At 41.0% G+C, this 26,746-nt stretch overlaps 1 protein-coding gene across 1 annotated transcript in view; it reads right to left on the bottom strand.

The window, feature by feature from the left end:
* Window positions 1-26,746, bottom strand: part of LOC144680701 (pecanex-like protein 2) — a 211,603-nt gene that overhangs the window by 164,565 nt on the left and 20,292 nt on the right. Inside the window, exons 2-5 of the mRNA XM_078541957.1 lie at window positions 18,190-18,407; window positions 6,276-6,393; window positions 5,020-5,059; window positions 2,443-2,541 (exon numbers count right to left, since the gene is read on the bottom strand). Of these exons, the coding sequence (XP_078398083.1) occupies window positions 2,443-2,541; window positions 5,020-5,059; window positions 6,276-6,393; window positions 18,190-18,407 (475 nt within the window). The remainder of the gene's footprint in view (window positions 1-2,442; window positions 2,542-5,019; window positions 5,060-6,275; window positions 6,394-18,189; window positions 18,408-26,746) is intronic.

The following is a 26,746-nucleotide window of genomic DNA, read 5'->3' as shown; positions in this document are numbered from 1 at the left end:
TGCTCAAAATTGTTCCATTTATACTATGTTGTCTTTGGACTGTACTTTATGTGCCCCACTAGGCATATTTTGGGTGGAGGGGGGCATGTAAAATAGGGCAGGTGCCCACCCCACCAAATTCGCACCCATCCCCAAGCTCACCCCCATAATATGAAGGGTGGGCAGGCACCAATATCGGCAGTCTGCCCACCATACATAAGCAATCAAGGGTCAACTAGGCTTGTTATCAAGCCAATTGACCCTGATAAAACGCTGCCCGCACCAAAAGACATTTGGCGTGGGCAGTTGGCGGAAGCAGGTAGCCCGATTTTACAACAAAGTTCTTCAATGGGGTGCAGCCCCTCCTAAGATCGAACACCCCTCCACCTTCCTACCCACCCGCAGCCTTAAACTCCCCCACCCCTCCCTGGCCTGCCCAAACCCTCCCTGCCCAAGACCCTGGACTTATCTGCTCTGGGGGTGGGGTCCATGGGCCTTCTTCTCCTGCACTCCTGGCTGCAGCCATGATGTGTTCTTGGCACAGCTGGAACTGATGGAGTCTGCGGCCAATCAGATTAGTTGGCAGTTCCAGAGGGCTGGACTTCCTGGTCTTGGCCTTCGCTTAGCCCCCCCACAGCGCTTTATGGCTGTGGGCCGGGTCAGCATGGAGCATGTTGGCTCCATGCCAACTTTATTTCTCGTGGTGGGGATGTGCCATCTGCCCCCTAAACCCCCCCCACTGTATTATTCAGCCCTTTCTATATTAGTCCTCCAAATGTGCATCACTTCATACTTCTCTGCATTGAACTCCATCTGCCATACTTCTGCCCATTTCACTATTCTATGTCATCCTGAAATATCCTCATCGTGATCTATTATTTTATTATTTTGCCAACTTTTGTACCATCTGCAAACTTGATTATACTGCCCCCAAATACAAAGGCTGGGTAATTTATAGAAATTGCTAAAAGTAACAGGCCCAAAACTGACCCTTTGGGAACGGCACTGCAAGCCACCTCACAATGTGAAAAACATTTATCCACCACCACCTTTTGCTCCCTGTCATTGGGCCAATTTTGTATTCATACCGCTGTCATGAAGCTATTAATGTATATATTATTGGAAAATATTTTTCTTTTAAAATAGAGGTTTAGTATGTGGGTGTGTCTTAACTGAATTAAAGCCAGCTAGTCTGGGTGCTTTGATGTGTATTAGTTTTGAGGTGTGAGAGATAGCGTGTATTTGCATTTTTTGAACAGAGCATTCAAGAAGTGGGGTGAAATCTAGCGCCTAGCTAGAAGAGACCAAGCAATATGTTTATATTACTAATAAAACTGGTACTAAGAAAGGGGTTTTATTGTTACAAGGGGTGGTGTTCAAAGAGGCTGGTGATACAATGAGAATTTGCATTCAATGAGATGTGCTGGATATAACCAATAGCAGTTTTTGTGTGTGCAGGGCAGAGGCAATGTAAGATCAAAGCAGCTGTAAGCCTACAACTGACTCCACAGGAACCAAAGTGAAAGGAACCTCATTTTGAATTTGTAAGGTGAAAATGCTTTGCCTGGTGTCTGCTTAAAAATCTATGGATTGCTGTTCCTTAGTGGAGATTAGTCTGGGAATTTGTTAAAAGTTATGATAGTAGTAATTTGTAGCCATGTGTATGTGTTTAATGTGTTGTAACTTAATAAAATGTTTCATTTAGTTTAATATAAAAACCTCTCGAGAACTGGTGCTCTGATTCCTGAATTTAGAGTTGCATCTCTAACATACCACTTTAAAGTATCGGTTATGACAGTTGTTTAAAGTTTCCCTCTGGGATTTTTAAATAACTCAGCTTTACCAACCGCTGGGTCATAACAACTGCCACTTTCTCCTTTATGCCATCAATCTTATTAATTAGCCTCCTTCATGGCACTTTGTTGACTGCCATTCGAAGTCCATCTTACTACCTTGATCAATCTTCTCTGATACCTAATCAAAGAATTCAATCAAGTTAGTCAGGCATGATTAACTTTTTAACAAATCCACGTTGGCTTTCCTTGATTAATCTATGATTTTCAAATGGAGGTTTATTTTGTCCAATATTTTTCCCAATAAATTTCCCACCATTGATGTTAAGCTGACCGGCCTTCAGTTTCTTGGTTTATCCCTCTCTCCTTTCTTGAATAGTGGTACAACATTAGCAATCCTTCAGTCATCCAGCACTACTCCTATGTCCAAAGAGGATTGAAAGATTGTGACCGATGCCTTAGCTATAAAGATAAGAGGATCTCCTTTTTGGAGTGATAGAGGTGGGGTAAGGGTATCACCTTTATTGGGGATAACATGAGAACAAGTAAATTTCAAGTGATGGAATATTGCAATGGGGTCAGGCATGCCTGCTTTGCCGTCCCTTTTAAAGCTCTATCACACTTGTCATCAGCAGAGACAGGAAGAGGTAGAGGTGATGAGAATATTTACCTTCTCTTTCTCTCCCTAACATTAAAAGACCTCTGCAAGCTGGTTCCAATGAGAGGACACTGCTGTCCTGAGGTGCAGTGAGTCTTCTGAAGTCTTTCTCTGGAATATGCAAAAATCATCACTATTAATAATACATTGAGGGTATTTTATTCAACATTTAATCCTCAATCAAAATAAAATTTTGATTCAAAGGACTGCATTTTTTGTTCCAATTTCCTACAGATATATATTGCACATCACTAACATTAAACATCTCAATGGTCGATAAAGAATTTATTCAATATAATTCTGATGCCTAGTCACATTGCATTCATACTATGGGATTAATGTTATTTGTGTAGTTCACCCTTCATTACAACCTGGAGCTATGTTTTTCCACAGGATTTTTGGGAAAGCCTCGTGGTCTTTGTGTGGTCAAAAATTACACACTTTGGTTTTTTTATTAATTCTCTGCATGTGGGCACTGCTGGCGAGGCCAACATTTATTACCCGTCCCTAGTTGCCTTTGAGAAGGTGGTGGTAAGCCACCTTCTTGCACCACTGCAGTCTGTGTGATAAAGGTGCTTCCAAAACGCTGTTAGAAATGGAATTCCAGGATTTTGATCCAGTGACAATGAAGGAACAGCAGCAACTTCCAAGTCAGGATGACGTGTGGCTTGGAGCAGAACTTGGAGGTGGTTGTGCTCCCATACACCTGCGGTCCTTGTCCTTCTGGGTGGTGGAGATTGTGAATTGGGGAGTGTTGTCGAAGAAGCCTTGGCGAGATGCTGCAGTCCCTCCTATGGGTAATAGAAAGTGCAGCTACTGTGCACCAGCGATGGAGGAAATTCGTGTTTAAGCTAGTGGATTGGCCAGAATTTAGGTTCAATTTAGCTGCCTAAAATCAGGAGGAAAACCCAATAGTGATTAGTTTCTGACTAACACATACCGGCACAATAGATGATCATTTAAAAAAAGTCCCCACAGCAAACTCGCTTCTGCCCTCATTTATCCAATGCTGGTGACACCTCAACCTTGGCAACTTCAGCCTTCTCCATCTCTCCGGATTCTTCACCCACTCTTCCTCCCTCAACCTCATCCTCCATATAAGCTCTTCCCAGCCAGTGACAGGACCACTGACTTGTCCTTGTTATCAGACGAGGCCTTTCTACTTTATAGTCACAATCTTCAATCTCTCATTATATATATTTCCCCCCCGCATCCCCCTGACCAGCTGATCCTTTTTCTTCTCCCAACTCCTCAAATAAATGATCTTCCATCTTCCCAATCAGCAACCTTTCCAACGATTGTCATCCATGCTGATATCCAAGCCTTCAGTGATCTAATCACCACCTTGCCTCAACTTTGACCCCCACCACTGCCAATCATAATTCAAATAATAAACTTCTTTACTCAGAGATTGGCTAGAACATGGAACTCTACCACAAAATGCTGTTGAGGCGATTAGGATACATACATTTGAGTACATGAGAGAGAAAGATTTAGAAAGATATACTGATAAGGGGAGATGAACAGGAGCCTCCTGTGGAGCAAAAGCACCGGCACAGATGGGGCAAATAGCTTGATTCTATGCTGTACATTCTATATCAATCTGTGTAAAATCCAGAATGAGTCAAAACCTTCTTCAGCTTAAAGTTGGAAAAACTAAAGCCATAATGCTCAGCTCCTATCAGTAGTTAATGCCCCTCTGGTTCCAACTGCATCAGTCTCACTTGTGGGCTGCTCATGCTAAGCGCGGATGCCTAAACTCAGTTCGTCTCTCAGCTGTTGCTTCCAGCTCCACATCCAGTCTGTTGTCAAGATTGCTTCATCCACTTCTACAACACAGACTTCTTACACATCCTTCTCATCAATACCTGAATCATCTTGAGAGCTTGGATTCCTTCAGAACTCTCCTAGTCAGCATCCCCACCTTCACAAGTGTGTTCTCTCCTGGAGAAATTCTCATCCATCCACCCATCACACCCTCTGTGCTAACTCCATTGGCTCCCCACATCCCACTGGATCCATTTTAAAATACCTCCATAGCTTTTCCCCATTCACTTTGGCAAACTGTGTCAAACACCTCTCCATTCTTCTGTCTACACTTGTTCCCTACCTCTCTAAGCCACTGTTAGCAGCCAATTCTTTTGTCCTTTGGAACCCTCTACCAAAACCACTCAGCTTTCAGCAACCACACTACTCTTTCCCTTCAATACACTCAGACACCTACTGATGAGGTGCGATGCTCAACAGGAGCTCCTGGCATCTGTGGTTTGCCTGGGGTTGGTTCAAACCTGCCTTCATCAGTTAGCTAATGATCAATTGATGACCATCTTCCTTGGAGATGTGATGGAGCATTGTAGGGTGAGGGGGGTGCAAGAGGCAAGTGTGGGGGTCTCTTTGGAGTCAAGTTGGCTTAAGATAATTGGAACAGAGTCAATGTTTCAGAGGAGACTCCATAACTCATGCCAGGTTTAGCAGGTCTGTGGAATTCTAAAGCACCTGGGCCAAGATACAGAAGGGAAACAATCTTATACATTCAGGACAGGAAGGACGAGGGGGATGAAAACACAGTAGAAGGGTATATTTAAATACCTTTGAATGCTTCTGCATCTTTAGGGTTTGTCGGCAGATCCTATTTGGAAGAAACAAAGATTTCAGTACCTCATTGGGAACAGGCTAAAAAACAACTTCCATGGTGTAGCTGAAGCGCCTGCCAATACTTAATTTTTTTTTTAAGCCTAATCTTACTACAAAATTAAAATCAAGCTTTTTTTTAAGCTCAGTCCTGATTTTCTGTTAAATATGAGGAATTACAATGCTGCTAATCCACAATATTAGCTTGGGTGTAAAATCTTCCAATTTCTTTTAACCCAGTCTGAGAAGATTGCACTGTTTTGAGTTGGAGAAATATTTTGCCCAAATTCACTCTCAAAACTCATTGGATTAATGATGTCATGCTAAATTGAAGAGGTATTTATTTGGATTAATCAGTTCACCATTCTGTCTACCTAAAGTAAAAAATCAACTCTGACTAAATTAGCATGCTCTCATTTTTTCTGCTTGTTTACTTAGGCATATCTGGTGTGAACATTGATGGCATTCAGGAAATTAGTTGGGAAAGAGTAAATGCGTCTAACCTGAACAGGTAGTGAAATTGAAGATACAATTATGAATCTATTGCTTTCAGATATTGTCATTTCAACTATGCAAGCTGATATAACTGCTGCATGTCAAATCCTTTCAGTTAGTTTCTTGGATAACATCATAAATAAACATTGCTCAAACAAAAATGTATTTTGTCCAAGAGCAGAAATATAGAAAAAAAGAAAACCAAGCTATATTAAAAAATAGTGGTGCTGGCTTAATTCCTCTAACTTAACAGCAACTTTTCACAACAGCTTTTTCAAAAGTTGATGGACAAAGTATTATCCACTTTGAATGGGAATCTCCACACATTTACCAATATGTAGGTGGATAGGTAGGATTACAGTGATGGAATTCTTAATTGTTCACAAAAAGAGCCCTGCATCTTCACTCTGAATTAGAAATAAGTAGAAATATTTACAAACTACCACTGTCAGAACTGTTAATTTTCGCTAAAGCATTACATGCAGACATACGCATGCACACACACGCCTGACTTGTGTATCAGAAATAGGTGTGTTTTTTTTTTACAAAGCCCAGCTCTCACACTATTCTATTGCATTAATGTAGTAACTCTGATATTGCATGAAACTCAAATTTGCATGAAAACAAATCAGCACAAAAATTGACACATTCACTGCTGCTACATTGAGCAAAACCATTCATTCATTCTACAAACTATGCCAAGTCGTCAAGGTACTTACGGAGTCGTCGCTAACCCCAGGGTCCAGCATGGACTGCCAAGAGCTGTGGCGGACTGGTGGTTTTGAACTATCCCTGTTGAACTCGGTCAATTGAATACCTTGCAAACGACTCCTGCGACTTCAGCAAGATACAGTCAATCAGAAAGTGTAAGCCAAAAAAACAGCCACACTTCAAAACATTTACTAGTAAGATTTGTGACACCATAAGCATGGATCTAGGCAAGATTTTACAGTTACAATATGTCTTAACCCTTCACAAATTAAGAAAGACTGAAGTACTGAATTACATTAGCATAGATAGTTTAGCCAATGTATTGCATATTGATGAATTGTTATGATCTGGAATACATTGTCAGAAAGGGAGGTGAAAGTACATTCAATAATAACTTTCAAAACAGAATTGGATAAAGGAAAACAAAAAAATTGCAGGGGTGCAGGGAAAAAACAGGAGAGTGGGACTTAATTGGATAGCTGTTTTAAAGAGCAGGGCCCGCTCACCAAGGCATAAAATGACACGGGGTGACGTCGGGCATGCGTCCTGATGTCACCGCCCATCATTCAGATTTTCAGTTTGGCGGGCACGCAGCCGACCGAACTGTCAAAGGCCTATTAAAGCCATTTAACAATCAACTAAATCATTGACCTGAGTTGCCCGTCCAACCTTAAGTTTGGCAGGCAGGCGAAGAGCCCAGGTGGCCTTCGCATTTTTCATGGAACCTCATCCACGGGCGGGATGAGGTTTCATGAACGTTTTTAAAGTGTTGGAAAAATTTTTATTAACATTAATGGACATGTCCCAGCTCATGTTACAGTTTCACATAAGGGTACATGTCCTTAAAAGTTTCTTCTCCCTTTATTCAATGTTTTATATGTAAAGCTAATCTCCCTGAGGCAGCTCTGAGCCTCAGAGAGATTTCTGCACTCTTTCGTGCGCATGCGTGAAAGAGCGCACTCCCCAACTCAACCTACTCCCCCCGCCTGCACAGAGAGCCCTCAGCGCTTCCGGGCCCATGTCACGCTATGTGTCATGTAAAATGGCGGCACCCAGCCAATTGGGGGCGCCAATCAGCTGTGCGCCTGCCCACGCCCAACCCCCCCAGAAGGGGAGAAAGTTCTCCCCATTAAGTAGGTAAACATAGGTGTCAAGGGAACGTTAGCATTTTTAAATAAACCAGACTAGATTGTTTTCAAAGCAGGGGTGAAAGGTGTCACCTGGTCAGGTAAAGTTCAGAAACAGTGTGTTTATTTTTCCTAAAGGTTACTGGCAAAATTTAGTACTATGAGAGATTTTTATTATCAGAAAGATAAAGTCCAAAGACATAGTGAAACAATGGGAATCTGCATTCAAAGGGGAAAATATGTATAAAGGAGCAAAGGCTGTGTGTAAGGGTAGGCATTTTAAGGCCTAACAAGCATGAAAAGCCTTCAGCATCTACGCCTCAAGCTGCTGTCTACAAAGAACTGAAGTTAAGGAAACTCACTTTGAATTGGGTTGTCAGGGTGTCATGTTTCTTTGTCTGGGTCTTTTAAAATCTATCTGTCTTACTGTTGCCTTAACGAAAGTGTAACTGGGAGTCAGATTAATTAGGGGATTTAGTAGTTATTATAGTAGTAATTTGTAGACATATGTATGTGCTTAAAATAATTTCTCTTATTAATAAATGTTTAATCTAGTTTTGTAAAAACCTATTAGTGGTGATCTTATTACTACTGAATTCAAAGCTCGCATTTCGAAACATACAAATTGAAAAAATAGTTGTGGCAGTTGTCTCAAGTTTTCCTCTGGGATTTGAACAACTCAGCATTTACCATCGGCTGTGCCATCACAGTACTTTAAACTTTAATTATAAACACATGAGAAATGGGATAAAGCAAGGGAGCAAAAGTGGTGCCCACTTCCTGTTCCACCGTTGGGAACGGCACACCACTGACAAAATTCCACCCCTTTTTGCATCTCCTCCAGCGTGACCATGTTCTTTTTATATGGAGACTAGAACTGTTCACAGTGCTCCAAATGTGGTCCAACTGAGTTTCTACACAAGTTTAACATAACTTCTCTGCTTTTGAATGCTATCTATCTAGATATTAATCACAGTGCTTGGTTTGCTTTTATATGGATTTGTTAACCTGATTTGTGGATGTATAGCCTATGATCCCTTTCATCCCCTACCCAATTTAGACTCTCACTAAATATTTGATAAGTCTGTCTTTTGCCAATGATATTTTACCCTACAGAAAGATGCTGCTCCCAGTCCTTCATTCTGCATCCACTAACTCAGTGCACCGAAAATCAAGAAATCGGTTTCATGATTTTGCTCTCCCGGTGTGCACCAGTAGACAAACGAGTGGAAATGTTACCTCCCTGTACTTTTCTGTCTGTCACTTTCTCCCTGCCCTGAGACAATGATTTAACTTGACGTAAGGCAGCTGTATTTTTGCCCATTTATTTAATTCTTTTTGTGACATTTCCCATGAAACCGATGAATTGTGGTGTGTCGGTAAACATACAAAGATACAGAATGCTTTGTCAGAAATAAAAGCAAGGGGGTTCCTAGAGTAATGACTAACTCACTGTTGGCTTATTATTCTGTATAATCACAAAAATTCCATGCATTCCTAACATCAAATTAGTTAGTGCGAGAGATAAACAAATGAATATAAATTATACTCTTGTTAATACAAGGCCTTTGTCTCTGTGAGCAGTCCTGTGTGCCCGGTGATGCGGATTTATTGCAGTAGGCTATCACTCGGCAGTTAGGGAGTTCAATCTGGAGGAGTTCAGACTGTCTGATGTGCATAGTTTGCGCTAGCTGAAAAAAAGTGTGACGTGCATTTTTAAAATTATGTAATAATTATATAATAACTGTAATTATCAGGAAATAGCAATCGCAAAGACTACATAACTGACATAAAATGTTGGTGCAAGAGGGAGGAGAGTTTTAAAAAGCTGTCATGATTGAGTTTGCATGTGAATACAATGCATGATTGCAGGAGTCATAAAGTGCCAGTATCCACCACAAATAAACTGTCAATATTCGCACTGAAGAAATAATTTAAACAGTCACATTGCACTTAGAAATGTTCTCCCAGGGTATTGCTCCTGGATCTGACTGGAGTTCTTGCTGCTACCCACTGTTGCTAAGTGATGCTTAGTATGTTGTTCTCAAAAGCTTTCTCCCTCCCAGGTCTCCTCTGTCTCAAACCTCCCTTCTTTCATAAGCTCATTGCCAGGCACACCCGCTCTTACACCTTCTGATGTTGTTTTACTTAATTGTTCCTCCTCTATGTTCCACAGCTGTGTTACGACTTGATTTGCTGTATTTTTTTCTCTTCTTTGCTTGCTGGCCTGCTCTGCTTTCTGTTTGTTTTTCTCAAGGACACAGTTCAAAAGGATAATTAAATTAAATTTGGGACTCAGTGATGCCGAGTGTAAATAAAGTCAGTTCATGATTCTATTTAAACATTTCTCCCCAGTGAATAATCTGTCAGAATCCAACATGGCTGCAGAATGGGGATGATTTTCAAATGGTGGAAAGCTGGCTGCCCCTTATACAAGCTGTCTGGTTTTCCTTTCCACTTAAGTCAATTGCTGGGTCTAAAGCAGGTCTGGTCCTCATGGGTTCCGTGATTTGATTTGCTTATACTAACAACGTGACAGCATTTGCATGGTCAGCACAAACCAACCAATAATGGAAAATAAGAAAGAGGGAGGAAGTATAGTATGAGAGAAACCTAGCTAATAATATAAAAACAGATAGTAAGAATTTCAACAATTAGATATGAAAAGAGTAACTAAAGCTAGCGTTCGTCCTCTGGAGAGTGAGCCTGTGGAATTGATAAAGGAAATGGTGGAAGCATTGAACAGGTATTTTGTGTCTGTCTTTACTATAGAAGACTTAGAAAACTTCCCAAAGGTGTAAGGGAGAGGGGAACTTAAAACAACCACCATCACCCAGGAAAAGGTGCTGGGAAAAACTATTAGACCTAAAAGCTGACAAGTCCCTAGCATCAGATGGTCTGCATCCTAGGGTTTTAAAATAAGTGCTTCCAGAGATGGTAGAGGCATTAGTTATAATCTTCCAAAATTCCTTAGATTCTGGAAGGGTCCAGCAGATTGGAAAATAGCAAATATAACACCTTCATTAAAGAAAGGAGGTAGACAGAAAACAGGAAACTATAGGCCTCTTAGCCTAACATCTGTCATAGGGAAATTGCTAGAATCCATTTTTAAGGAAGTTATGCCAGGATATTTCAAAAATCATAATGGGATCAAGCAGAGTCAACACGGTTTTGTGAAAGAGAAATCGTGTTTAACTAATTTATTAGAGTTCTTTAGGGAATTAACAAGGAACGTGGCTAAAGGGGAACCTATAGATGTGGTGTACATGAATTTTCAAAAGGCATATGATAAGGTGACTCATCAAAAGTTACTACACAAGGTAAGAGCACATGATGTAAGGGGTAACATATTACCATGGGTAAAGGATTAGTTAGCTAACAGGAAGCAGAGAGTAGGGATAAATGGGTCTTTCTCTGGGTTGGCAAGCTGTAAGAAGTGGAGTGCCACAGAGATCAGTGCTTGGGTCTCAACTATTTACAATCCATATCAATGACCTGGATGAAGGAACCAAATGTATCGTAGCTAAATTTGCTGATGACACCAAGATTGCTAGGAAAGTAAGTTGTTACAAGATGGAAAAGAGCCTGCAAAGGAATACAGATAGGTTAAGTGAATGAGCAAAAATTTGGCAAAAGATGGAGTAAAATTTAGGAAAATGTGAACTTGTCCACTTTGGCAGGAAGAATAGAAAAGCAGTATACTAATTAAATGGAGAGAGATTGCAGAATTCTGTGGTACAGAGGGAACTGGGTGTCTTGGTACATGAATCACAAAAAGTTAGTATGCAGGTACAGCAAGTAATTAGGAAGGCAAATGGAATGTTGGCAATTACTGCAAGGGGAATCGCGTATAAAAGTGGGGAAGTTTCACTGCAGCTGTACAGGGCTTTAATGAAACCACATCTGGAATACTGTATACAGTTTTTGTCCTCTAGAAAGGAGCCTGTACAGAGGGGTGGCCTGATGGCAATGTTTCCTTGAAGCAGCATGGTCATGCAGGAAGCCAAAAGTTCCGTTGCAGGCTGATCACAGGTCAGCCCTTACAAGTGACCGTGCACCCATGGCCTTGCAAAAAAAAAAAATGAAGGGCACATATGCTTAAACAAATCACCTGTGCACTACAAAAAAAAAAGGGTACGTTGTCAGATTATGAAGGGATTTGACAGGGTAAACCTGCTGAAGATGTTTCTACTTGTGGGCGAAACCAAAACTAGAGCTGTAAATACAAAATAGTTACTGTTAAATCCAATAGGAAATTCAGGAGAAACTTCTTTACCCAGAGAGTGGTAGGAATGTGGAACTCACTACCATATGGAGTAGTTGAGGTGAATAACGTAGACGCATTTAAGGGGAAACTAGATATGCATGAGGGAGAAAGGAACAGGTGAAAGGAACATCGGCATAGATCTGTTGGACTGAATGGCCTGTTGCTGTACAGTAAATTGTATGTAATACCTAGATAATTATCTAAGTAGTAGATGGTCTCCTTACATCTTGTGGTAATACACTGTTCTTTCAACAAACATTTCTTACTTTTCACAAAGCAAATTACCATCGACCATTTGAGAGGATTGGGTCATCCTACTCAATCATCGAGCACAACAATGCTTCAGACCCTGGCAGGAGGGCCCAGGCTTATTCTGAAACCATTCATTGCAAAAAGGGTGCAACAACTTTGATAAATCAGCAGTTGTGGTTTCAGTTGTGGTTCGATGGTAACACTCACCTTTGAGCCAGAATATCATGGTTCCAAACCCCTCTCCAGAGACTTCTTTTTAAAAAAAATAAATAATTCTTGGGATGAGAGTATCATTGGCAAAGATGGAATTTAACACTGATTCCTGGTTAGTGGTTTGCTAGGCCACTTCAGAGGACAGTTAAGACTCAACCACTTTGGTTATGGGAGTGAGGTCACATATTGACCCAGACCAGGTAAAAACAGCAGGGTTACTCCAATCAAGGACATGGCTTCCCCTCTGCCATCAGCTCCCAATTCTCTTTCTCTCCTGAAGGTATGAACTGTGTTCCTAGATCTAGTTCCAACTGCACCCTCACCCAATCAGCCATTAATCATGTGTGACCTTAACAGTGACTCGCATTGCTGGAGTCACTTGATTACATACATTACAAAAGTGACTGCACTTCAAAAATATTCCATTGGCCATGAAGCACTTTGTGCATCCTGAGATCATGAAAGGGGCTATAGAAATTTAAGTTATTTCTACTTTTTCTTTCTTTCGGACAACAGTGAGTCTCAAAACCCCTAGCCGATGATGCTAATATGAATTGAAAAACCCTAGTTACTCCACAACTGAGATCAGCTAACAGCACAGACCAGACCCAGGGCTTTACAGACCTGTACTGTTATCTTGTTTTGGCTGTACACCATTACCTCTCATTGTAATAGGTCTTCCCTTAAGTGACTGCCTTGGTCAAACTGTTCTTCACAATCACCATCAATATAACACTGAGCTACAGACAGCTTACAACTAACCTGAGACAGATACAAATGTAAGGAAGGAGTGCACTTCAAGAATCTCCATCGAGTCAGTCACTGACGCTTGCCTTTATCCTGGATAACTGACTGATCACATTTTTCATAATTTAAAACAAAAACACATTGACACGTTGAGAACATAGGAAGATGCCCCTCAAGCCTGTAGCACTATTTAATTAGATCTTGGCTGATCTGCATCACAATTCCATTTACCTGTCTTTGCTCCATATTCCTTGATACCCTTACCCAATAAAAATCTATCGATTTCAGTTTTGAAATTTGAATCAACAACCAGCATCCACAGCCTTTTGAGGTTTGACAGTTCCAGATTTCCACTACACTTTGCTATGCAGCATTCTGAATATTTCTCAGAGTATAATTTAATTGAAGTTCAATGAATCCTCCTGGGTTCAGATTAACCCTTGGCCTGTTGAGTTTGTGTATTCTGACAGTAAGATGTGCCCTAGTTTAATGTTTTTTGCTTTGTAAAGCCCCATGTGCTGGGTTTTCCATCAATTCATAATCTACAGGCATGTAAATGTTCCCATGGATTGCCAATTCCTTCTTGACCATAACCTCACTGCTAACAGTTTGCGAATTTTAACACTTCTGCTGATCTTCCTTGAAGAACAAACTCCTTGATCCAGTACTCCAGATGTGGTTAGAGATTAATAAATAATAAATAAGTCCATTCATCCAGTGTTCAGTGTCTTACATCTATGAAATGCCTGATAAAGGATAAATAATGAAAAGCTAGGAACAGTGAAGGCTCAAAGTGATTTAGGGGTCCATATACACATATCACAAAAAGATGGTAGTCAGATACAAAACATAATCAGAATGGCTAATGGAATATTAGTCTTTATAAATGGAGGGGTAGAATACAAAGGAGAGGAAATTTGGCTACAGCCATACGAAGCCCTAGTTAAACCACATCTGGAGCAATGTTCACAGTTGCTACCAACCACCCTCCCACAGCTTCCCCCTTGACTTCCACCCCGTGAAACTCCTCCTGTCATCACTCATCTGCGACCAAGGAACCTGCAACAATACTAGGCCTAGCATGGGTGTCACCCCGGCAGCAGCCACCGCTGCTTAATAGAGCTGACGACCTCTGGTTGGCTGGCAGCTCTCAGTGAGTGGGGCTTCCGCCTCCAGGTTATTAATCTCAGGGGAAGGCCTGCCGCTGGCCTGTCAAATGCCTGAGTGGAACAAAGTGCAGCGGGCCTTCCCAAACAGAGGCCACACGGGGTTCTGGCTGTCTCTCCAGCCAGCAGCCAAATAGCCCGCTGCCTCCACAACAGGAGATATTGTATAAACTAGGCTTGTATTTCTTGGAATATTGAAGGTTAAGGGGTGATTTGATTGAGGTTTTTAGGATTATGAAAGGATTTTTTTTTCTTTCACAGGATGTGGGAGTCACTGGATAGGCCAACATTTATTGCCCATACCTAATTGACCTTGAGAAGGTGGTAGTGAGCCATCCTCTTGAACCACAGCAGTCCATATGTTGTAGGTATACCCACACTGCTGTTAGGAAGGTTGAAAAAAATGACAGGGTAGATAGAGAAACTTTTACTGCTGGTGAGGCTGGTGAGGACAGGGGGACATAACCTTAAAATCAGAGCCAGGCCAATCAAGAGAGAAGTTGGGAAACTTTTCATTTTGCAAGGTGTGATATTCTCTCACATAAAAAAAGTAGATGCTAGTTCAATTAATAATCTTAAATCTAAGATCGATAGATTTTTTTCCAAAAAACATTATTAAAGGATACAAAGCCAAGGATTGAGTTAGGATACAGATTAGCCATGATCTAATTGAATGGCGGAGTGAGCTTGAGGAGCTGAAGGGCCACCTTCTATTCCTATGTAAATAAAATTAATACTTCCCCTTTAATTGAATTTAGGAACTTGCATTTCAGTTAAAGCTCAGACAAAACATCCCAGGGAATTTCGTACAGTACTGAGCCCTTCTTTTCATTTTATCTCTCCCCATTCTCATCACTGGTAAGCAGGCGTTTATTGCTCATCCATTGCTACCCTGAAAAGGTGGTGCTGAGCCTTTTATTTGATACAACTGAGTGAATTCAGTGAGCTTTCCATAGTCAACCATGTTTCTGTGCCTTCAAAGTTTGATATAGGCTCAAAAGGGCAAGGCCAATAGGTTTTTAAAAAAAATTCTTTGACATTGCTGGCTAGGCCAGCATTTATTGTCCATCTCTAATTGCCCTTGAACAGGTGGTGGTGAGTTGCCTTCTTGAACAGCTGCAGGCATGTGGTGTAGGTACACTCACAGTGCTGTTAGGAAGGAAGTTCCAGGATTTTGACCACCAACAGTGAAGGAACAGCAATATAGTTATATAGTGCCAAGTCAGGATGGTGTGCGGCATGGAGGGGAATTTCCAGGTGGTGGTGTTCCCAGGAATTTGCTGCCCTTGTCCTTCGAGGTGGTAGAGGTCACAAGTTTAAAAGCTGCTGTTGAAGGAGCCTTGTTGAGTTGCTGCAGTGCATCTTGTAGATGGTACACACTGCTGCCACTGTGCATCAATGGTGGAGGGAGTAAATGTTTAACATGGTGGATGGGGTGCCAATCAAGCGGGCTTCTTTGTCCTGGATGGCGTCAAGCTTTTTTTAAAATTCATTCATGGGATGTGGGTGTCGCTGGCCAGCATTTATTGCCCATCCCTAATTACCCTTGTTCAGAGGGCATTTTAAGAGCCAACCACATTGCCCATGAGAAGGTGGTGGTGAGCTGCCTTCTTGAACCACTGCAGTCCATGTAGTGTAGGTACACCCACAGTGCTGTTAGGAAGAGAGTTCCAGGATTTTGACCCAACAACAGTGAAGGAACGGCGGCGATATATTTCCAAGTCAGGATGGTGAGTGACTTGGAGGGGAACTTCCAGGTGGTGGTGCTCCCATGTGTCTGTTGCCCTTGTCCTTCTAGATGGTAGCAGTCATGGGTTTGGAAGGTGCTGTCTAAGGAGCTTTGGTGAGTTCTTGCAGTGCATCTTGAAGATGATACACACTGCTGCCACAATGCATTGGTGGTGGAGGGTGTGAATGTTTGTGGATGGAGTGCCAATCAAGTGGGCTGCTTTGTCCTGGATTGTGTCAAGCTTCTTCACTGTTGTTGGAGTTGCACTCATCAAGGTAAGTGGTGAGTATTCCATCACACTCCTGGCTTGTGCCTTGTAGATGGTGGAGAGGCTTTGGGGAGTCAGAAGGTGAGTTACTCTCCGCAGGATTCCTAGTCTCTGACCTGCTCTTGTAGCCACAGTGTTTATAAGGCTAGTCCAGTTCAGTTTCTGGTCAATGGTAACCCCCAGGATGTTGATAGTGGGGGATTCTGTGATGGTAATGCCATTGAATGTCAAGGGGCAAATTGTTAGATTCTCTCTTGTTGGAGATGGTCATTGCCTGACACTTGTGTGGCGCGAATGTTACTCGCCACTTGACAGCCCAAGCCTGGATATTGTCCACGTCTTGCTGCATTTGGACATGGACTGCTTCAGTATCTGAGGAGTGCTGAACATTGTGCAATCATCAACGAACATCCCCACTTCTGACCTTATGATGGAAGGAAGGTCAATGATGAAGCAGCTGAAGATGGTCCACCCTGAGGAACTCCTGCACTGATGTCCTGGAACTGAGATGATTGACTTCCAACAACCACAGCCATCTTCCTTTGTGCTAGGTATGACTCCAACCAGTGGAGAGCTTTCCCCCTGATTCCCATTGACTCCAGTTTTGCCAGGGCTCCCTGATGGCACACTCAATCAAATGCTGCCTTGATGTCAAGGCCAGTCACTCTCACCTCATCTTCAGTTTCTGGTTAATGGTAACCCCCAGGTATCGTTAGTGGGGATTCAGCGGTGGTAATGACATCGAATGTCAGGGGGAGATGGTTAGATTTTCTCTTGTTGGAGATGGTCATTGCTTGACACTTGTGTAGCATGAATGTTACTTTTTTGTTTTCTTCCCTAAAGGACAATGGTGAATCACTTTGGTTTTTAATAACAATCCGACAACTTCATGCTCACTTTGACCAGGTTTTTATTTCCATGTTTTAAACTGAATTGCAGAATTCTGTTGAAACAAAAACCCACATGACCCTAAATGATCCATTCATCAGGAGAGATTTCCTAGTTGTTCTTAATTTCTATGCATTTTACTGTCTTACAACCTTACAAAGATTACAAATCTCACCACAAGATATTAACTTCCAGTTTTTAAGTAATTCTTGTCTTATTTTGTATTGCAGAACAAGTTACCTGAAGACTACAAATCAGAGAACAGCTCTTCTGTTAGGGCATTATAAACCTTGTTGCTCAAGACCGATTGAAAACAAATGGTTTTATATGTGATTGTAAACCTTAAATCTCGGCGGTCACTGCTATAATCCATTCACACTAACTGCAGGTTCTGTTTTACTGCCTTCAGTGATTCAGACAATTTTATAACCTACTTACTTGACTAAGAAAATATCCAAGTAGAAAAACCAATTGCAAAATCTGCTTATCCAAATTTCAGTACCATCCCCCAACACTGCGGCACTCCCTCAGAATTGCTTCCCTCCGATGGGCGCAGCGCTCCCTCAGTACTGTTCCTTCGACAGGTGCAACCTTCCCTCATTACAATCCCTCCAATGGATGTAGCCCCTTGCTGTTCTGATATTGCAGCGCTCCCTCAGTACTGCCTAACTGTACAGCACTCCCTCAGTACCTCCCCTCCAACAGTGCAACACTCCAACAGTGCAGCAGCTCCTCGGTAACTCCACTCCAACAGTGCAGCACACCTTCACACTGTATTCAAAGTTATCAGCCTGAATTTTGTATTCAAGTCTCTGGAGTGGGACTAGAACCCATGACTTCTGATTCAGAATGAGAGTGCTATTCACCCAGCCACAACTGTCATTAAACCTAAGAAACAGCTGGCAGTCTAGTGCAAGAGCACGCTCACAGCTACAGTTCATGTTGTCAGGCATACCTCAGCGGGAGAAGCATCCAACTAAGAACAGATGGAGCTTCTGTTTAACATCCCACCCAAAAGATCGCCTCTCCAACAGTGCAGCACATCCTCGGTACTGCATTGGAACCATCAGTCTGGATTATGTTTTCACATCTCTTGAACTGAACTTGAATCCATAGCCTTCTGAATTAGAGGAAGGAGCGTTACCCACTGAGCCATGACCAACACCACAAACAAAATGAATCCTCATATTGTATATATCTAGACATTATGTATAAATAATTCTTGACAACTGGTTAAGGAAAATTTTGTATTTGCGCTGTCTTACCCAGGACTAACAGAAGGCACTGATTCTTGTTCACTATTGTCCCTTTCTCCAGATACAACCATGTCCTTTGTGGAAATAACAGTCTGGTCACTGTGAGGTATTATTTCTCCTTCCTCAAACATAAGGTGAAGCCGATAATTAATCGTCTTTATTACAGTAAAAAGGAGAGCTACCAAACCGCAGTAAATTCCAAGTGCGACTTTGCTGGGAGATGCGGCCTGCAAAACAGATCAGAAAAACAGGCTTTAAGAGAATAGTTGTCACTTAAAAGCTCATTGATACATAATTACATGTCTTTCTTGTGCAATTTTGTAGAGTCAATTCACATTTTAAAATTCTTTAATTTCACAGTATTTCAGAGCATTGGAACAGGAATTCAATCAGATTGAAGCTGATCTGTCTCTTATCTCCATTTACCCAAACTGGTTCTGTAGCCCTTATTACTCTTACCTAACAAAAATATATCAATCGCAGTCTTGAAATTTAAGTATTAAGAGCTCACATGCCCACTGGATTTGAATTTCATTACGTAAATTTGAATGTTGAATCGCTGAGGTGTATTCATCTTACTGGGATTTAATTTCTCATGAAGTTGAAAACATGCAAATTAAACTGAGGAAGGAACCTCACACTATATGTTAACTTTGTTTCTCTATCCACAGATCCAGCCTGACATGCTGAGTGTCTCTTGCATTTTGTTCCTTGTTTCAGATCTCCAACATCCAAAGTACTTCACTTATTGAGCTTTAATTCATCTCTCCACAACAATACCTTGCTTTGATCACTTTCTCTTCAGTCCAGATAGAAAAAGCTTTGCTAGATTTCCCCCTTGAAAATCTGACCAGTAGATGGACAGAATGATACTCAGCCATTCAAATCAGATTCAATCCCTGTCATGTGCTGAATCAGCTAATGCCAGCAAGAACCATTACAGTTGATCTTGATATTACAGGTAGGGTAGAGAGAGGAGCTACATATATATTACACCAGGTCTCCCCATGCATTGAGGCTAATTGAAAGGTAGCCTTTATTTCAAAAGGGACTGGAATGCAAAAGTGAGAAAATGATGCTTTAGTTGTACCGTGCCTTGTCAGACCTCATTTGGAGTATTGCATTCAGTCTAAGCCCCATACCTCAGGAAGGATAAAATAGAAGTATTATGCCATAATCATAGTAGGGATTAAACAGTTAAAAATTAAGACAGAATGCATAAACTTGGTTTATATTCCATTGAGGTTACTTAATTGAGCGGTGATGTAATTGAGGTGTTTAAAATAACAAAAAAGTGACAAGGTAAAATAGAGAAGTTATTTCCTCTGGTGTGGGAATCCAGGTAAGAAAGCATAATCTTAAAATTACAGTGGGTCCATTTAGGCGAGAATCTAGGAAGCACTTTATCACACAAAAGATAATGGCAGTCTGGGACTCTTTCCCCCAAAAGGTTATGGGTGCTTGGAGTCAATTGAAAATGTCAAGGCTGAGACTGATAGATTTTTGTTGAGTAAGAGTATCAAGGGATGTGGAGCAAAGGCAGAAAAATGGGACAGAAGCAAAATACTGTGGGTGCTGGATTAGATTTTTGTTGAGTAGGAGTATCGAGGGATGTGGAGCAAAGGCAGAAAAATGGGACAGAAACAAAATACTGTTGGTGCTGGATTATCTGAAATAAAAACAACCTGATGAGGTTGAAATTGGTGAATGAAATTACACCAGTGAAACTGATGGAGAAGGAAATTAAAGCAATGAAACTGAAGAAGGAAATTCAATTTTCATCATCATTTTCTCACTTTTGCATTCCTTTTGAAATAAAGGCTACCTTTCAATTAGCCTCAATGCATGGGGAGACCTGACGTAATATATATGTAGCTCCTCTCTCTACCCTACCTGTAATATCAAGATCAACTGTAATGGTTCTTGCTGGCATTAGCTGATTCAGCACATGACAGGAATTGAATCTGATTTGAAATTACAGCGGTGAAATTGATGGAGAGGGAAATTATACCAGTGAAATAGATGGAGAAGGAAATTAAAGCAATGAAGTTGAAGAAGGAAATTATACCAGTGAAATTGGTGGAGAAGAAAATTACTGCAGTGAAACTGTTGCTTGGTAGTACAGAATTTGAGCATTGCTGAAAATGGACATTTTGTCAAAGCTTTTCTTCTTGAACTCAGGACAATCGCAAGAATACCAATGTCAGGGGAAGAAACAACTTTATACTGCATGAGAAGAGAGTGCTGATTGGTTGGCAAGTGGACTCTGATTGGTAAAGGCATTGTCATGGAGAATACACCAGTTAATGGTGACTGATAGTTAACTGCCAAGCATTGTTTGGAAGGGCAAGGTATCTCAAAAATTTGAGCAACGGATGAAGTTAGCTGTTTCACGCTGCTACTATGCAGCAGTAACATGAGTGGTATTCGCCACTAACAGGATGCTGCCATCAAGCCAAAAATACATTCTGCCTATCACACAAATGAGTAATGCGGTATATGAATTTCCGTGCCAGTGTGATGCCAGGTATCTAGGCCATATGTCCCAAAGACTAGTGGATCGTATCAAACCTTATATCCCAGCCGTTGTTGGCAATGGGCAAGGTACGAACCATACCCAACCAGCCTGCCCTTGCAAAACTCAAAACACAGTGTCCAACATTAGATGTGATTCCGTAATTGGACAACATTTGCTAAATAATCCTTAGCGTGCTAAAAATTACGCAGACAACCAATTTAAGATTGTCAGCCAGGCTCACAGTGTGGCACATTTGCTTGTACTGGAAGCTACATATATTAATACACAGGGCCCTGTTCTTTGCAGACATAAAGAGCATGTACACACTTTGCGCCTGTTTCAGCTAAATAAAATAAGTGATAGCCATTTGCTAGTTCATTCCTCAGGGCATTGCCTTGACCAATCAGCTGCCTGGTTTAAAATTTCAAACAATGCTTGGCAGTTAACTGTCAGTCACCATTAACTGGTGCATTCTCTGTTGCAACGCCTCTACCAATCAGAGTCCACTTGCCAACCAGTCAGCACTCTCTTCTCATACACCATAAAGTTGCTGCTTCCCTGGACAATGGTATTCTTGTGATTGTTCTGATGAGTGCAAGACGAAAAGCTTTGACAAAATGTCCTTTTTTAGCAATGCCAGCGAAATTGATGGAGAAGGACATTACAGCAGTGAAATTGATGGAGAAGGAAATTATACCAGTGAAATTGGTGGAAAAGGAAAATTACAGCAGTGAAATTGATAGAGAAGGAAATTACACCAGTGAAGTTAATGCAGAAGCAAATTACATTCGTGAAATTTGTGGAGGGAGAAATTACTGCAGTACATTTAATGGAGAAGGAAATTACACCAGTGAAATTGGTGGAAAAGGAAATTACACCAGTGAAATTGGTGGAAAAGGAAATTATACCAGTGAAATTGATGGAAAAGGAAATTATACCAGTGAAATTGATGGAAAAGGAAATTACACCAGTGAAATTGGTGGAAAAGGAAATTATATCAGTGAAAATGATGGAAAAGGAAATTACACCAGTATTTGAACCATTGACTTATGTTATATTAAAAGAAACATGTTTGCACAGAAGTAGAAAATATCCTTTCAGCTTTTTCTCTGTTTTGGTATCAGAAAACAGTTTGTTTAATCATTTAACGGCCAGAGGCAGAGCAGCAGTGTGTTTACACTCTCCTATAGCTATATTTCTCACTGCTCTTCATTAAGATGGAATTTTATCCATTAAAATGGTGATTACCTGATCACATTTTTTACAAAATGTACAGCACAGAAATAGGCCATTCAGCCCAATGGGTCTATGCTGGTGTTTATACTCCTCACAAACCACCTCCCACCATACTTCATTTAACCCTATTAACAAATACTTATTTTCCTTTCTCCTTCACGTGTTTGTCTAGTTTCTCCATAAATGTATCTATGCTATTTGTCTCAACTATCTCCTTTTGGGAGCGAGTTCCACATTCTCACCACTCTTTGGGTAAAAAAGTTTGCCCTGGGGTTTATTTATGGTCCCTAGTTCTGATCTTCCACACAATGGAAACATCTTTATGTCTACCTTATAAAATCATTTCATGATTTTTAAGAAGGTCATCACTTAATCTTCAACTTGCTGGAGAAAAGAGCCCCAGCCTGTCCACACTTTTCCAATAGCCATAACTTCTCAGTTCTGGTACATGAAGGAAGAACAAATGATTTTCACAAGCTTAATCAAGCTTCTTATGATCTTGCTTTTTCCATAAATTTGTCTGAATAGTAATAATTTAGACAGAAGTGGTACAAGGATCATTTGGTTTAAATAATCCATGTTGGTGTTTACCCTACACGCAAGCAAACAGTGCTAATCATGTTTATTCACCGTTCCATACCTGTTCAACCCCTTTTCCTTTATCGGCCTATCCATCCAATCTAATCTTGAATTGTCGATGATTTAATGTGTGAATCCTATTACTACCTCAGGTTTTGTAGTACACAATATGCTATCTTCAGTACAGATGCTGGAACAAGCTGTATATTTCGCCAGCTTCATATTAATAGAACTCCAGGGACAGTAGTTTTCTCAGTTGGCATAATGTTCCATTTTTATTTCTACAGGTGTAAATCTATTTTCTCACATGTGCAAGTGGGCTCACACTATGTATTTTCCATTATAAACAACCTTAACCATATTCCTTCTGAGCCTGTGATAAGCCAAGGTCTACAGCCACCTTTGGCACCTTGTGCATGTTTTAAACCAGTACCCAGTCTTTCTGCCACTTTGCACCGTTTTCTCCCTAAGGCTGTGTGTAAATCAGATGTTTAGTTTCTCCTAAGGGTGTCTTATGCAAAGTAGATTGAAGCACACTTGGTCACCTGTCCTAATATCCCATGTGGCTGGGTGTCAAATTTTGTCTGATTTATGCATGGAGGGAGGGGATCTGTGATTACTACCTATTTGAAAAGGGGTCCTTCAACCAATACAGCACAGAATCAGGCCATTCAGTCCATCAACTCCATGGTGATGACTTTTTCTACAGACCACCCCATGTCTAATTCCACTCTCTACTCACTGCCCAGAACCATTAACATACCCCTTTTAAAATAATTTATGCACTCTTCTTCAAGAACAGAAACTCTAGGCTCCTGTTCCTTCTGCCATATACTTTCATTACTCTGTTTACTGAGAGTACTGTGGAATTAATGCTCCCTAGACAGCAGTTCCTTGGGTTTTTCATTAAATTTAAAAACTATCTCCCAATCACCATAGTTCAATCTCTTTGGATCAATCCAGGGTCGTAGCCAGAGGATAACGATGAAAGGTAAATGGCAAAAGAACCAGAGGACAGATGAGGAGGATTATTGTTTATGCAACAAGATGTTATGTTCTGGAATGCACTGTATGAAATGACAGTGGAAGCAGATTCAACGATAGCTTTCAAAAGGGAAAAAGGAAAAATTTGCAAGGCAATTGGGAAACAGCAGGGGAGAGGGACTAACTGGATAGCTTTATCAACAGCTGGCATATGCACGATGAGCCATGTGGCCTCTGTGCTATAAGATTCAATGTGAGTCAGCCTTCCTTCTGATAACAGCCTAGGACTCAGGGCCACTCACAAGATGCTAGTTACTCCGAACATATTAGGGCGTAGGGAAGAGAGTGGACTTTAGTTGTTGAGGTATCATAGCTACAAAGAAAAAACAATTTTCTAAGCTGGAAATGAGTTACAGCAGTTTCCTCCACTCACATTCAGGCACTGGACACTTAACCACTTACATATAATGGTCTAGAACTTGGTCAACTGAACTTTGTGAACCTGAAAATCTGATGAACTGGTACAACAACAACTACTTGTATTTATATAGCACCTTTAACACAGTAAAACACCCAAGGCACTCCATAGGAGTGTTATCAAACAGATGCTGCTAGACCGGCTGAGTTTTTCCAGCACTTTCTAATTTATTTCAGATCTCCAGCATCTGCAGTATTTTGCTTATATTTTAGGGTTACGTAATGTGTTTTTCTCCAATTAATAAATTCCTCGTGCTCAAACATAGCCTTTTATACAGCATCAGCTGAGGCATATGGTGTGTATAATTGGCTCTAGCGCAGATCAGAGGCTGGATAATCTGCAATCAAGTGACTCACTTCCTCACTCCACAAAGTCTGTCCACCATCGAGAAGGCATAATTCAGGAGTGTGATGGAATACTCTCCGCTTGCCTGGATTAGTGCAGTTCCAACAACACTCAAGAAGCTCAGAATATTCCAGGGAAGAACAATCTGTATGATCAGTACCCCTGCCACTGGACTTAGTATCTACCATCTATCCACAAGTTTTTACAGAGTTGTGTACCTAAATTTCTTTGCTCCTCCATAGTTTCTACTCTCTCACCATTTAGAAAATACTCCTGATTTGTCTTTCTTGGGTCCAAAATGACCTCACACTTGACAGCATTGAATTCCAAATGCCACAGTTTTTCCCACTCACTCAATCTTTCTCTGTCCTTGTGATTGAACAGACCAGAGCTTTTTATTCAATCAGAAACAGCTTTGCCATCTTCAATGATTGCCCTATCCCTTCCATGTTAATGAGTAACTCTTGATTTAATATAACAGTGAGACATAATCACATCTCCATCCCTGCCCACATCACCTAAGACGCCACCTTCCCTAACCCTCCTCTCCTCCCCCACAACCCTTTCCCATCTCCTGCACCAACATTGTCATTCTTCCTCCCCAAAACCACTCTCCCACCCTCTTCCCCTGCGGATGCTGGAAATCTGAAACAAAAACAAAAATAGCTGGAAAAAACCAGCAGGTCTTACAGCATCTGCAGAGAGGAATACAGTTCACGTTTCAAGTCAATATGACTCTTCATCAGAACTAAGAAATATAGAAATGAGGTGAAATATAAGCTGGTTGAGGGGGGGTGGGACAGGTAGAGCTGGATATTGGGCCAGTGATAGGTGGAGGCAAAGAAGAGATTGCCAAATATGTCATAGACAAAAGGACAAAGGGGTGTTGATGGTGGTGATATTTGTTAAGGAATGTGCTAATGATGACATTAAGGGTAGAAAGCAGGACGAGCAAGTGACAGATAGCCCTAGTGGGAGTGCGGTGGGGGAAGGGATCGAAATAGGCTAAAAGGTGGAGATAAAACAATGCATGGAAATACATTTAAAAATAATGGAAATAGGGGGAAAAGAAAAATATGTATATTTTTTAAAATTATAAATTATTGGAAAAAGGGGGATCGGAAAGGGATTGGGGATGGAGGAGAGAGTTCATGATCTGAAGTTGTTGAACTCAATGTTAAGTCCTGCAAAGTGCCTAGTCGGAAGATGAGGTGCTGTTCCTCCAGTTTGCGTAATACTGAATCAAGGGCTGCTTTATACTGTCAAACTCAATTTGCCCAGAAAAAGGTTAAGGGGATTCCCCGGGTGAACCCAACGATAAAGAGAAATATTAGAAAATGCAAATGTATTTATATTAGAGCCTAAACAAATAAGGAAAGCTAGAGACAGGGAGGCTATCTACAAATGTCAAAATTATATTAAATGGGATCTGGACAATGCGCAAAATGAACATATCCAAGACTTATTAAAGACTGAAAATCTCCACTCAGCACCCAAACGATTCTGGTCATGTATTGTGCACAAAAGGAGAGATTGTTCTGGAATATGCCATTGCAAACAACACAAGAGTTCTTTGTGATGGTTTCAGGAAAGCAGAAGCACTACGGATTAGTGTTTACCCAGAATGATCCAACCATTGTCCTAACGGATACACTCCCCAGCCAAACCATGCCAAGCTTTGACATAGATATTGCTGGAGTATTAAAACTTCTAAAAGGATTGGATCACAAGGCATGCAGACCTGAAGTACATAACGAAGGAATTTACTGAAGAGCCAGCATTAACACTTACTGAAGTATACAGCCTGCCAATAAAGGAAATGGGGTTACCAGCAAATTGGTTAACTGCTAATGTCCCATCTTTAAAAAAGACAACCCATCACGCTCTGTTAACTATAGATCAGCCTCACTCACTTCAGCTTCCTGTAAATATTAGAACATATAACTTCCCCAAATCATGGCCCATATAGAACATTACATCCCAAAAATTTATCAGCATGGATTCTTGTAAGCTCACTCCTGTGAAATGCAAATTGTGAACACTGGAAAAGATCATGCATTACCCTGACCGAGAATCTGGAACACAAATCGTAATGAAGATACTAAACTTTAGTGAAGTATTTGATTCTGTATCTCACCAAAAGCTCATGCATAAAATCAACCATTATGGGATAAGAGATGAAACCCTACAGTCGATAGAAACATGTCAAACTAAGAGAAGTCAACGTGTTTTGGTTGATGGGGGAAAGTCACATTCAACACCAAGTACATTGAGTGTTCCCCAGGGGGGCTTTCCTTGGTCCTCTGATGTTTCAGCAGTACATAATTGACATTGAAAATAAAATCAGTCCTGACACCAAAATAAAGCTCTTAGCAGAGAACTGCCTCATGTATGGACCCGTTCATGGGCTGGAAGACCAATTATAG

This window comes from Cetorhinus maximus, chromosome 5 (assembly GCF_964194155.1).
Source record: "Cetorhinus maximus chromosome 5, sCetMax3.hap1.1, whole genome shotgun sequence".
Taxonomy (NCBI): Eukaryota; Metazoa; Chordata; class Chondrichthyes; order Lamniformes; family Cetorhinidae; genus Cetorhinus; species Cetorhinus maximus.
Note: the sequence above shows the minus strand (reverse complement) of the source record. Positions and strands in the feature narration are given on the sequence as shown.